The sequence below is a fragment of the Hibiscus syriacus genome, unplaced genomic scaffold, assembly GCF_006381635.1.
Source record: "Hibiscus syriacus cultivar Baekdansim isolate YM2019G1 unplaced genomic scaffold, ASM638163v2 tig00110637_pilon, whole genome shotgun sequence".
Lineage (NCBI taxonomy): Eukaryota > Viridiplantae > Streptophyta > Magnoliopsida > Malvales > Malvaceae > Hibiscus > Hibiscus syriacus.
The window spans coordinates 3,064,310-3,075,965 of NW_024062808.1; the positions used below are offsets into that span (position 1 = coordinate 3,064,310).

An 11,656-nucleotide genomic window follows, 5' to 3' on the forward strand; every position below is an offset into this window, starting at 1 on the left:
AGCTGCTCTAGATGTAAGTTCAATGTAGCACACATTGCCAAAACTACTCGAACTGTTGTTAGTCGAACCACAGGAGAAAATATTTCATTGAAATCAATACCTTCTTTTTGAGCATATCCTTTGACCACCAGTCTTGCACGATGCCTCTCAACTTGATCGTCACTATTTCGCTTGATTTTGAAGACCCGTTTGTTACCAATTGGCTTCCTTCCTTGTGGTAATGACACAAGGTCCCATGTATTATTTTTATGAAGGGCTTCAATTTCTTCTTGCATCGCCATCATCCATAATGAAGCATCTGAGTTATTTATTGCCTCCTGGTATGTTGATGGCTCATCGTCCTCTGTTAAAAGACAGTATGCAATATTACCTTCTATAACATAATCTGAGTGCCAATTGGGACGTCTTCTCACACGATCTGATTGACGAGTTGTTGGAGCTTCAGAACTCTCTGGTTCTTGTTCATCATGTGCTGGTTCTGCTTCAGAAGAATCTCCTTGTTCAACCTCCTTTTCCATATGTATCTGTGTAGTCTCTGACTTTTCAGTGATATCATTTTCTTCTTTTCTTTTTAGTTTATCTTCTACAAAGATAACATCCCTGCTGATGATCACTTTGCCGGCAGTGGGATCCCACAAGCGATACCCCTTTACACTATCAGCATACCCCAAGAATTTGCATTTCTTGGATTTTGGATCCAACTTTGAAATTTCTTAGGAGTTGTACATCACATACTCAACACTTCCAAATACATGGAGGTTTGAATAATCAGCTGGTTTACCAGTCCACATCTCCATTGGTGTCTTCAGCTCTTTTGCAGTTGATGGAGCTCGATTCACCAAATAACAAGCGGTATTGACTGCTTCTTCCCAGAATGATTTTTCTAGGCCTGCATCCCTCAACATTGCTCTTGTTCTTTCTAACAAGGTTCTGTTCATCCGCTCTACCACTCCATTTTTTTGAGGAGTGTTCGCCACTGTGAACTGTCTTTTGATGCCTTCTTTCCTGCAAAAGTCATCAAATTCTTCGCTTGTGTATTCTCCTCCATTATATGTTCTGAAACACTTGATCTTATTTCCAGAATCAAGTTCTACCCGCGCTTTTAACTTTTTGAAAGTTGAAAACACATCTTTTTTCTTCTTAATAGGGTACACCCAACATCTCCTGGAGTAGTCATCAATAAATGAGACAAAGTACTTTGTTCTGCCTAGGGATGTAATTGGTGCTTGCCATACGTTAGAGTGAACCAATTCTAGAACATTTTTGCCTCTGGAATTTGATGTATTGAATTTCAACCGGTGCTGCTTACTTGTTATGCAATGCTCACACAAAGTAAGTGATACCTTTGTTAAGCCCGGAAGTAGCTTTTGCTCCACAAGGACTTTCATTCCTTGTTCTAACATGTGTCCAAGTTTCTGATGCCATAGCATTGCAGAATCTAAACTACATGAGGCAACAGAGGCTTCTGCTTCTAGCAAAGTCTCCCCCTTCAGCATGTATAAGTTTGATGCTATCTTTTTGCCTTTCAGCACCACAAGCGCTCCACGGAACACCTTCATGATTCATTTCCGTGTTTCAATCTTGCTTGCATTATTATCCAACAATCCGTAGGATAATAAATTTTTCTTTAGGCCTTTCACGTGCCGCACATCTCGAACAACTTTAATTGTTCCATTATACATCTTCAATTTGATGGTTCCCACGCCAATGATCTCTAAGGCATGATCATTGCAACTATACACAGATCCTCCTGAGACAGGTTCATAATGATGGAATCATTCTCTTCTTGAGGTCATGTGATATGTTGCTCCCGAATCAATGAGCCATATATCTACAAATCTTTTTCTGCCTTCTACAGTGGTTGACGCTTCACAGCATAGAGCATCTCCATCATCTGAAGTGTTTGCGGTATTGCCTTGTGGATTGGAGTTTTTATTTAGACTCCAACAATCCTTCTTCAAGTGACCCTTCTTTCCACAGTTGTAGCACTTTAAATTCTTTTTGCTTCTCAACTTCGATCTACCATGTTTTTGACTGCTACTTTGGCCACGTTCTGTTGATCTCCCTCTCATCGTTGTCAACGCTTCTGCTTATTGCAGATTTACTTGTCTGTCTTCCTTGTTCTTGCGCCGATTTTCTTCTTGTAGAACAACAGCTGCAACGTCATCGAAGACTAGACTGGTGAAATTACTGTTTGTCAAGTTGATGATGAGTTGATCATACGAATCCGGCAGACTTTGAAGTAGAAGTTCAGCACGTTCTTGTTCTCCTATATTATAGCTTAAGGATGTAAGCTGAGAAAATAAAGTGTTCAATGTATTTAAGTGCTCCGTCAATGAAGTATATTCTGGCATACGGAGAGTGTACAATTTTCTCTTAAGGAAAATTTTATTGTGCAACGATGTGGCCTCGTACAATTTGGTGAGATGATCCCATATCTCCTTAGATGTCTTCTTCTCCTCGATGCTTGACAATATTTCATCTGCTAATGCTAGATGAAAGTTAGTCATAGCATTCCCGTCCATTTCGATCCATTTGTTGTCATCTGTGAAATCCACCGGCCTTTCACTGATAGCTGCTAGACAACCGTTTTTCCTCAGGATGGCCTTCATCTTCAATTTCCACAATGAGAAATTTCTCCCATTGAATTTTTTAATATCAAATTTTGTTACCATAGCTTCTTTTACAGATAACTCCCACTATTTCACTATCGTGAATAGTTCTCTGGAACCTTCAAAGAATGGGTAATAACTTCTTACTTTCTTATGTTGGAGGATCCACCTTTTGGTGGCAACCACAAAGACAATAAGCATATATTACACACTATAATTTGGCTCGGATACCAATTGTTGCGGAAGACGGCTATCGGATAGAGCAAACTCGCAACTGATAATTTGAGAAAATAAAAATTGAAGATAAAAGAGACACAAAATTTACGTGGAAAACCCCTAAATAATATAGGGTAAAAACCACGGATAACAGTAGAAAAATTTCACTATGAGAAAATAAGAATTACAACTTCTCTCGATCTACCAAGGAGAAAATAATGATAATTCTCTCTTGATAAATAGGAGAAAACAACTCTCAAGAAACTCTCTAAATTCTCTCTAGTATTGGAAGAAAGCTATAATGTTTTGAGCTGGTTTTGAAGCTAAATGAGCTAGGGTATTTATAGTTGAAGCTTAAAGACTAATCTTGTAAATACCCTAAAAGTACAATGACTAAATGTGTAGTTTTATCATCTATGAATTTCAACCAAAATTGCAACCATCTTTGAATCAATAGCCGTCGGCTGCTAGCCATTGTTTTAGACTTTTATTTTCAACACACCAATCCTAATTTTCTTCTGGTGCTGAACCACCCTCAGGGTAGCCCCCTCCACCATCGGTTCCACTCTCGGAGATAAATTTGGATTATCTTTTGAACTCCCAATATCTTTCTGTTGCCTACTGTTCACACCATCTCTCACCGACTTCTCATGGTGATCCAACTGTCCCTTACCACTTGTAGGCATCGCAATGAGTTGTTTACCCTTAACTTTAGCCAACACGTTCGTATTACCCATAGTTTGAGGCCCTCCTACTGTTTCACTACGGGATTGAAAACCCGCTGTATCATCCTCCAGCTCCTCCAAAATAGCAAAGCGAGAATTTCCATTTCCCTCGATACCTGCATGTTCCCGCTATGGTTGAGCCACTTTAGGTCGCGACTTTCGTCTCTGACTGACAGCCACCATCCATGGCCCATATAAATTAGAACTATGCTCCCTTATGTCCACAATAGTCCCCTCAGCAGCACATTCACCCGTACCAACCTTATCCCCAGTCACTCGAGCTTCCTCAAGTTGCCCTTCACTATACGCCCCTTGCATGTACCCATATACCCTACACCGAAAGCATATGTTCTGCAAGCCCTTATATTTTAACTTCTGAATGAAACTGTCGATTCCAATACAGGGAAGAAGCGACTTAATCCATAGATATGTCTAATCTCGCGAACTTTCCCCGCTGGCCTATTGTAGTGTTATAATCAATCTTAATAACAGTACCAATCTTTGGCACTAGAATCCTAAACAACGATTTTGTATAATACCTATAGGGTAAACCTGGCAACCTCACCCACACCACAACATGTAAAAAGTGATCCTCGCTTGTGGAAAAAGACCTGCTCCAAGGCTGTACTGTAAGGTAGTTGCCGAACACCATCCAAGGACCCTTCGTCAATGCCCTAAGGTAATCCTCATTTTCTCAAACCAAACTAGATAGTACTCATTATCCATATCGACCAACTGAAACCTTCCTTGCAGCTTCCATAAAGAATGGATTTTATTCCATAAAGCTCGAAAGCCAATGCTCTTCCCAAGTAACCGCACCATCACTATCTGCCTCATATTATGGTCGATAGACCCATGCATCCTACTAGAAAATCGAACCACCGGATAAGGGCCACTTCTATCGATGACCACGTCCCCCTCTTGAATATCCACATCTTCATCTCCAAACAACGGGATATCACCTCCGAAAATACCAGGTCGATTAGCAACGGCTGCAGCATAGGACTTGATACCCCCAGTACTTTCCATTACGATACGGCTGCCCTAAATATTATGGGCTATAACCTCTTCCATAGTAGACCCCGCTTCTCCAACAGGCTGCTCAACACCATTATCCGTAAAAGCTACATCATGCGTCAAACTCTCCCCAGGCGGCTGAATAGGCTCCTCTAACCGAGGAGGGGCAGAAGAACCGACGGCAAAGACCACCGGGTGCATGGGAGCCGACATGCAACCCAAAACCCTAGCGAAACCAAAACCCTAGATAGTTGAATGATTAGTTTTGTATCATTTTTATGTTTATTTAAATTCGGAAACCTCTGAAAAGTACGTCTTCGTAGAACGTATCTCGCGCCTTGTACAAAGCGAGGCCTTTGCTCACGTTTCTTATGACATGAATTAGTTTTACATGTGCAGTTTGAGAGTATTTTTTTTAACAAATCTAGGAGTAGTGTTAAAAAATAATTTTGGGGGATTTTTTTATATAATAATGCCTATTTTCCCGCTGATGGCATGGTCCATGCCAATTTTATATTAGAATAGGAAAAAGAGAGTAAATAAACTATTTTAGATAAATTATTAAAGTTATTTTTCAATAATGGAATTTTTGTTTATTTACTATGATTTGTTAGATGAAAGTCGAGTTTTTCAGTTTGAGATTTTTCTAATGAATGGCTTAATTGTCAGTTAACTTTTCAACATATATTAACGGGTAAATTAGGCGTTCATTGGCTAAACTATTCGTTTTGGTCTACTTTAGTACCTAAACTTTCAATATTTTTAAAATTATACCTAAATTTTGGATTTTATTTCATTTTAGCTTCCCCATTTAAAATTTAAAGTTAAATTTTGAATTTTTATTTTGAAAATTAGGTACTAAAACGGATCAAAACGGATTGTTTTGGTGTTAAATACATTAAATTTTTAACAACGAGTACTAAAAAATTAGGCGTTTATTGGCTAAACTATTCGATTTGGTCTACATTAGTACCTAAACTTTCAATATTTTTAAAATTATACCTAGAATTTGGATTTTATTTCATTTTAGCATCCCCATTTAAAATTTAAAGTTAAATTTTGAAAAAAAAAATTTGAAAGTTAGGTATTAAAACGGACCAAAATTGATTGTTTTGGTGCTAAACGCATTAAATTTTTAACAACGAGTACTAAAATGAAACAAAAACTAAAAGTTAGGTATGATTTAAAAAATTAGAAGTGTATATATTAAAATAGATCAAAATTGATAGTTTAAAATCTAAATGCGTAGTTTAACCTATACTAAAACATCTCTAACAAACATCGAGAACGTTAATATCCATTTTAATATAGATAAAATAAACATAAAATTGATATGGATCTAATACATGATTTTTGAATTATGATAAATTTTAATATTTTTATTAATAATTTTTAATTAAATTCAATCAAACTATTAATTATGAATTATATTTATTATTTATGATACTTCAGTATTTATTATTTATGATACTTCAGGATTTATTTTGTTAATATCTTTCGATTATTTATTTATTTAATAATATAGATTAAAATAAATTTATTGTTACGTATCATATATATATATATATAGGGACGGAGACATAATTAAATATTGACAGAGGCCAAAATATTAGACTATTTAAGAAAAATATAAAGACTTATTAGATATTTAAACTCAAAATTCAGCATGAACCAAGCAACTTTAGTGATTAAAGGATTGTTGTTATCCTTGAGATCCCGAGTTCAAGCACTTATGTAAGGGTATGAGTGTTCATTGTCAAATAGTTGAAAGTTTTTGTACAAATATTATCTTGTATTTACTCTAAATTAAAAACAAAAACTCAAAAGACAACTTCTAATTTTGTCGAATATTTAAATTTACATTAACTTAAATTATAATTAGACCAAAAATTTGAGAACACAAACTTATCATTCTTTAGTTTGACCCATACTTGATTAAATATTTAATAAATTTAAATATTTATTTTAACATGAACCAAAATACTATTAAACCAAAATTATATCGAATATATAAATTTTAACAAGGGTCCGAGCCCCTTGGGCCCTAAGGGAGCTCCGTCCCTATATATATATATATATATCTTTAATATTTATTTTAGTATTATAGTAGCCTATATATATTCTCGTTTCTAATAAAAAGCCAATCGTTCATTCGTCAAACAATATTTTTCTTCTCATGTTCTCCGCTGGGTTTTATTTTTTTTAAGATTTTAATGACATTTTTATTTGGAGTGTTAGTATTTTTATTGTATTAGATGAATATTTAATATGTTTTTTCTGTTAAAAATCAAACTTGATTTTTAGAATGTTGACAAACATGCATGCGGCAAATTGCAAATACTCGGTAGCGTTTAGTTAAGGGATAAGGAAGTCATCCACCACGGCAAGGAATAATGATAACAAGTGTTATGCAGCAGCTTGGAAGAAATATACGAGAGATTTAAGAGAGTTTAGCAAAGTTTTGTGGTGTTTGTAAACTAGCCGAAGCTAGTAACGGGATAAGGATGTTGTATCGTATTTTTTTGTATTAATAATATTGTGCGAGTTATAGTTTATAGAGTGCCCACCAACGCTTCCAACATCTTCTAAGTACGAACTAAATGATGTTAATGATTAAAGAGATAGTTGTTATCTATGGAGGTCTGAGATTCAAGCACAACTTTTGGAAGGATACTCAAATGTTTATTGTCAAATGGTTGAGAATCTTTTAAATAGATACTACTTTGTAATCATTTCGTACTAATAAAAAGACTAGATTAAATGTTTGGCATGATGCATGTATTGCATCTATTTTGCTAGAAATCGAAATGCGTTGCTGGTAAATATGTTTTTCACCTGGGAAGTATATATTCCCTTTTTAATCTTTTTCGTACGTGTAAGTAATATTTATAATGTGAGCTGAAAATTTTTCTTCAAGGGAAAGAAATTGATATAATGCTTGATTTTCCCTACCATTATCAGAATAAAGAGTGAAAAGTGAGTGTTTTAAAACAAATAAAGACAGCACAGACATGAGATTTCCATTGTAATGTAGCATCGCATTAGTACATGTTGGTTCTTGCTATGTGCTCCATTTTCTTGATTCTCTATGCATTGATCTCTGCTTGAATTTGTTCCAGGCTTTTCCCCTTAGTTTCAGGAACCACTGTGACCACAAACAATATTCCCAGTGCGCATATTGCAGCATAAAGCATGAAGGTACCTGTGAAAGCCAAGATTTGCAGGTAAAAGATTCACAATTGCTGCTTAAATATAAGGAAACATAAAATAGATGATAGCTTTATTCTATTTACCGGAGGAGCTCCAGCTCATGAGGGAGTTGAAAGAGTAAGTAACTGCCCACCCACAAAACCAGTTCACTAGTGTTGCTAGGCTTCCAGCTAATCCTTTGACGTTTATTGGGAATATCTGAAACCGAAATCGAGTGTGAATATCTGATACGGGTCGTATTTCTACGTCCTTGTTCGGATACGTGTTGGACATGAATGTTGGATGCCGATATACGTACCTCAGACATGACAACCCAAGGAACTGTACCCATTCCAGCTGAAAAAGAACTAATGTATATCTGATCCCCAAGATCAGTGTCAAAAAGAAGTGGTAAGTCATACTTCGGTAATGAACAATTTGAATGGATATATATGATTCCAAAAAAGTATTTTTGCGATTTACCAATATGCCTGCTACAACAAGAATGGGAACTGAATTTGGTGCCAAATTATGGTCCTTAAGATAGAATGCAATCCCAGATAGTATACAGGAAAGGACCAATCCTGTTGAAGAAACCTGTAATGAAAGCCAAACGATTATCTGTGAAAACGATTTGGCTCGGTAGTTTAAGGACATTGCTGATTGTTCATTGATCTAAATGTGTACCAGTATTAGAGGCTTTCTTCCAGCCTTATCAATCACAGTTGTGCAAAGCACTGTAATCGGAAGCTGCATAAACGGTTGATTAGATCAGTTGTTTTCCAGGAAAATTTACTTGGATCTAGAGGAAAGGAGGAGATGAAACCTGAAGAATAGCGTATACTATTGTCCCTGTACTGGAAGAGACTCCTGAGACATTTTAACTGTAGAAATTATTTGAGGTCGAATACAATCAGGGCGTAACTCGAAAGATTCGATTACCTGCAGACTCGAAAATATTGCTGACATAAAAGCAGATGCCACTGATTCCTCCAAATTGTTGAAAGACCATTAAACCAACTCCTATCTGATCAAAGATAAATGAAGGACACATTCATTAGGATACAATAGTGAAGACTTATTATTGCCAATGTTTGAAGAAGATCAATGTAATTACAATGACTGAGCGTAAGTATCTTCTTTGAAACAAATCCAGCATTTTCGCTTTCGGAAGCCGTTCAAGAGTCTCTATATAGTCCTGTCAAGAATGAAAATAACTTATTTTTTATAGAACATTTTCTCTAAAATGCTAACTCATTGTTCATGCTGCTTAAGATGATATGAGTTCAGACTAAGAACCCGAATCTCAGCCGCCTCCTCCGATATATCAGTGTCCTTGCCACGAAGATTTTGTAGTGCAGCTTCGAATTCTTTTTCATGCCCTATCTTTGCCTGCATTATATCCAAGGGTTTTTATCTAGTTCCCGTTTCATGTTGCTATAATTTCAATGTAACATAGAATTCCATCTTACCAGCCATCTGGGAGACTCTGGAATGAAAAAGAGTCCAACAAGCAGAATTGCACAAGGAACGAGTCCTGCAATCAACCCCTTATAAGTCCGGCTTCTATCATCTAGATATATGAACATGCAGACATACACAGACTCACAATTTCTCTGAAATATGTTTTGTTCCAACATGACTACTTTGAGTAGATGGATAAAGTGCTTTTACCAGTTAATGCTAATGTTCTCCAAGTTATAACTGTCCCTATTATGAAGGAGACCGACACTCCGGTGCAGATCATAAGCTGTAGAAACAAGAAGTGAAATAATTACACAGGTTTGTGCATACTTCATTGGCTTTTAAGATAAATTTTACCTGGTTTACAGCTGTTAGTGCACCTCGAAGATTCTTCGGCGCGATTTCGGCTATAAATACCGGTACCTTGTGAAAAAAGGCATCGTGGTCATCAATAAAAGGTTTTAGGAGGGAATTCTAGGAGAGATTCAGAAACTCACAACATACGAGAAGATTCCCATGCCGTAGCCTGTTGCCAGTCTTCCAATGTCCAAAGACAAAGCCCCCTTTTTGTTTTGATCAAAGACATCGAAACAGGTTATCGATATATTTCCGCTAACAGATTAATTTGTAGTTTAAGCAATGATAAATTCAGAGGTGGAGCAGTATCATAAGTACAACCTTAGCGAAATAAATAGCAAGCCACCCTGCAACAGAGAAGCCAGTAGCTGTTCTCATTGCCTGCACATATATAGCAATGAATATAATGCTTCATCATCTAATAAGCCACACCGAAGGAAAAAGAATTACAAAAACGTACCCCTTTCCGACCAATGGAATCAGCAATCGGTCCACTCGTGATTGCACCGATCATAGCACCGAAAGTCAGTATAGAACCAAATACTGAATACTGAAGATTCAAAGATCAAATGCAGCAGTTATAGGTAGCTTGCTTAGAACAGGTCATTAGAGTTTCAAAATATGTACCTCTTCTAGTGTAAGAGGAAGATCTTTCATAATTTCAGCCTGAGTTGGTGATGAAAAGCCTGCCTGAAAACAATTTCAACATCTTATCACAGCTCATGGAAGTAATCATTACAAGCTAAGCTCATTTTCTGGACTAGAGAATAGTAAGGGAGACTTACGCAGGATCCGAACTCGAACGATCCACAGACTGCCACAATGGTGCTGAGGTAAACCATCCATAGACTTGCTTTGCTGCTTGTTCCATCAGTCGAATTCTTCTGTTGCAGCAGTAGTGGTATGCTTACATCCTCTTTGATGGGCATGGTGTCTGTCTAATAGAGAATAAGGTTGAAGCAATGTATTCAAGATGATGAAAATTGGGAAATCTTATCATGGCAGTACCTTTTTATCAGCTTGAAGCGACGTGGTTGAGTTGAATCAAGACAGTGTCTTCTTCAAAGTCCAAGAAAGATGGGATCATGTTTGACTCTAAGCAGTATTAAAATTGCAATTGAAATGGACAATTTGATCCGTTTCCCATCACATGCATTTGTCTTCTTCCTGTTCATTGATGCACATAAAACTAAAGAGGAAACTCTGACAAGAAACAATGTTTAATGCCATGCAGATCGATGAGCTGTTTATAGTGTTGTTTAAAGCCACTAGCAAACAACAGAAGAAACAAAAAACAGGGTGCTCAGTAGCAACTTGCTAGTTGGCATCCCCTAGAATTTATTCCAAAGAACACTACAATGGAACTAACCATCACATCAGATCTTGTAATAATTTCAGAAAAAGAAAAAGAATAGAAAAGGAAAGTCTGTCAGACAACTGCGAGACCATCCCACAAGGCAAGGCAAGCTGAGAACGATCTTCTGCGGCCATGGCAAGGCCCTTGAAGGAGCTCCAGAGCAATACTCACGCTCTGATCACACAGTCGGTGTTCATCAACTAGACATAGAATCCTGTCTCCTTAGAACTAAAGGATCCAATAGAACAGATCCTGTTCAAGTAAGGGCGTGTCCCGTTACCTCCTGATTCCAACTTAAATACCGTTTTGGTGCGTCTGCTCTTTCCCCATGTGAGATCTTGTACAGGCTTTGACAAAACAGTCGGTATTTCGTTTATCGCAGCTTTGCCCGTGGATTTAAATAGCAGCCCGATAGCGGTATCAAGGTAGCTGCAGCATATAAGATCATTATCGCGAAAAATAACGGTGTGCAGTAGAATCACATCAATAATAATGGATAGCAGCTGTAATTTAACGGATAGCGGGCAATCACAGCAATAGCAAACCGATATTCTACTATTTTTTCATTATTTTAATTTTAAAAAAGTTTTTTTAAAAAAATCAACTCATTTAAAAAAAAAATTCACGATCATGATATCCACAATAACCTTAATAGCATTTATTATCATCCAATCCAATTGTGATAAGCACGAGCGTAATTTAAATCCAGACTTACCTGC

General features: G+C 36.8%; 1 protein-coding gene and 1 pseudogene across 1 annotated transcript; both read right to left on the reverse strand.

The window, feature by feature from the left end:
* Nucleotides 1-7,610: 7,610 nt before the first annotated feature.
* Nucleotides 7,611-10,509, reverse strand: LOC120136873 (sugar transporter ERD6-like 7). The gene is made up of 17 exons (XM_039152807.1): nucleotides 10,366-10,509; nucleotides 10,208-10,270; nucleotides 10,041-10,130; nucleotides 9,902-9,961; nucleotides 9,721-9,786; nucleotides 9,581-9,646; nucleotides 9,434-9,509; nucleotides 9,232-9,296; nucleotides 9,059-9,151; nucleotides 8,877-8,957; nucleotides 8,702-8,786; nucleotides 8,586-8,629; nucleotides 8,447-8,509; nucleotides 8,243-8,356; nucleotides 8,079-8,138; nucleotides 7,864-7,978; nucleotides 7,611-7,772 (listed from the first exon to the last, which is right to left on the reverse strand). Exons 1-17 carry the CDS (start codon nucleotides 10,507-10,509, stop codon nucleotides 7,657-7,659), a joined length of 1,401 nt encoding a protein of 466 aa, XP_039008738.1. The 3' UTR covers nucleotides 7,611-7,656.
* Nucleotides 10,510-11,003: 494 nt separating this feature from the next.
* On the reverse strand, nucleotides 11,004-11,203 carry LOC120136952 (annotated as a pseudogene).
* Between the last annotated feature and the right edge of the window lie 453 nt (nucleotides 11,204-11,656).

Coding starts and splice junctions, on each gene's coding strand:
- LOC120136873 (XM_039152807.1), bottom strand. CDS start 10,509: ATGCCCATCAAAGAGGATGTAAGCATACCACTACTGCTGCAACAGAAG. Junction 8,357..8,446: donor GAAGAAAGCCTCTAATACTG/GTACACATTTAG, acceptor CTTTCATTACAG/GTTTCTTCAACAGGATTGGT. Junction 7,979..8,078: donor CTTGGGTTGTCATGTCTGAG/GTACGTATATCG, acceptor TTTCGGTTTCAG/ATATTCCCAATAAACGTCAA.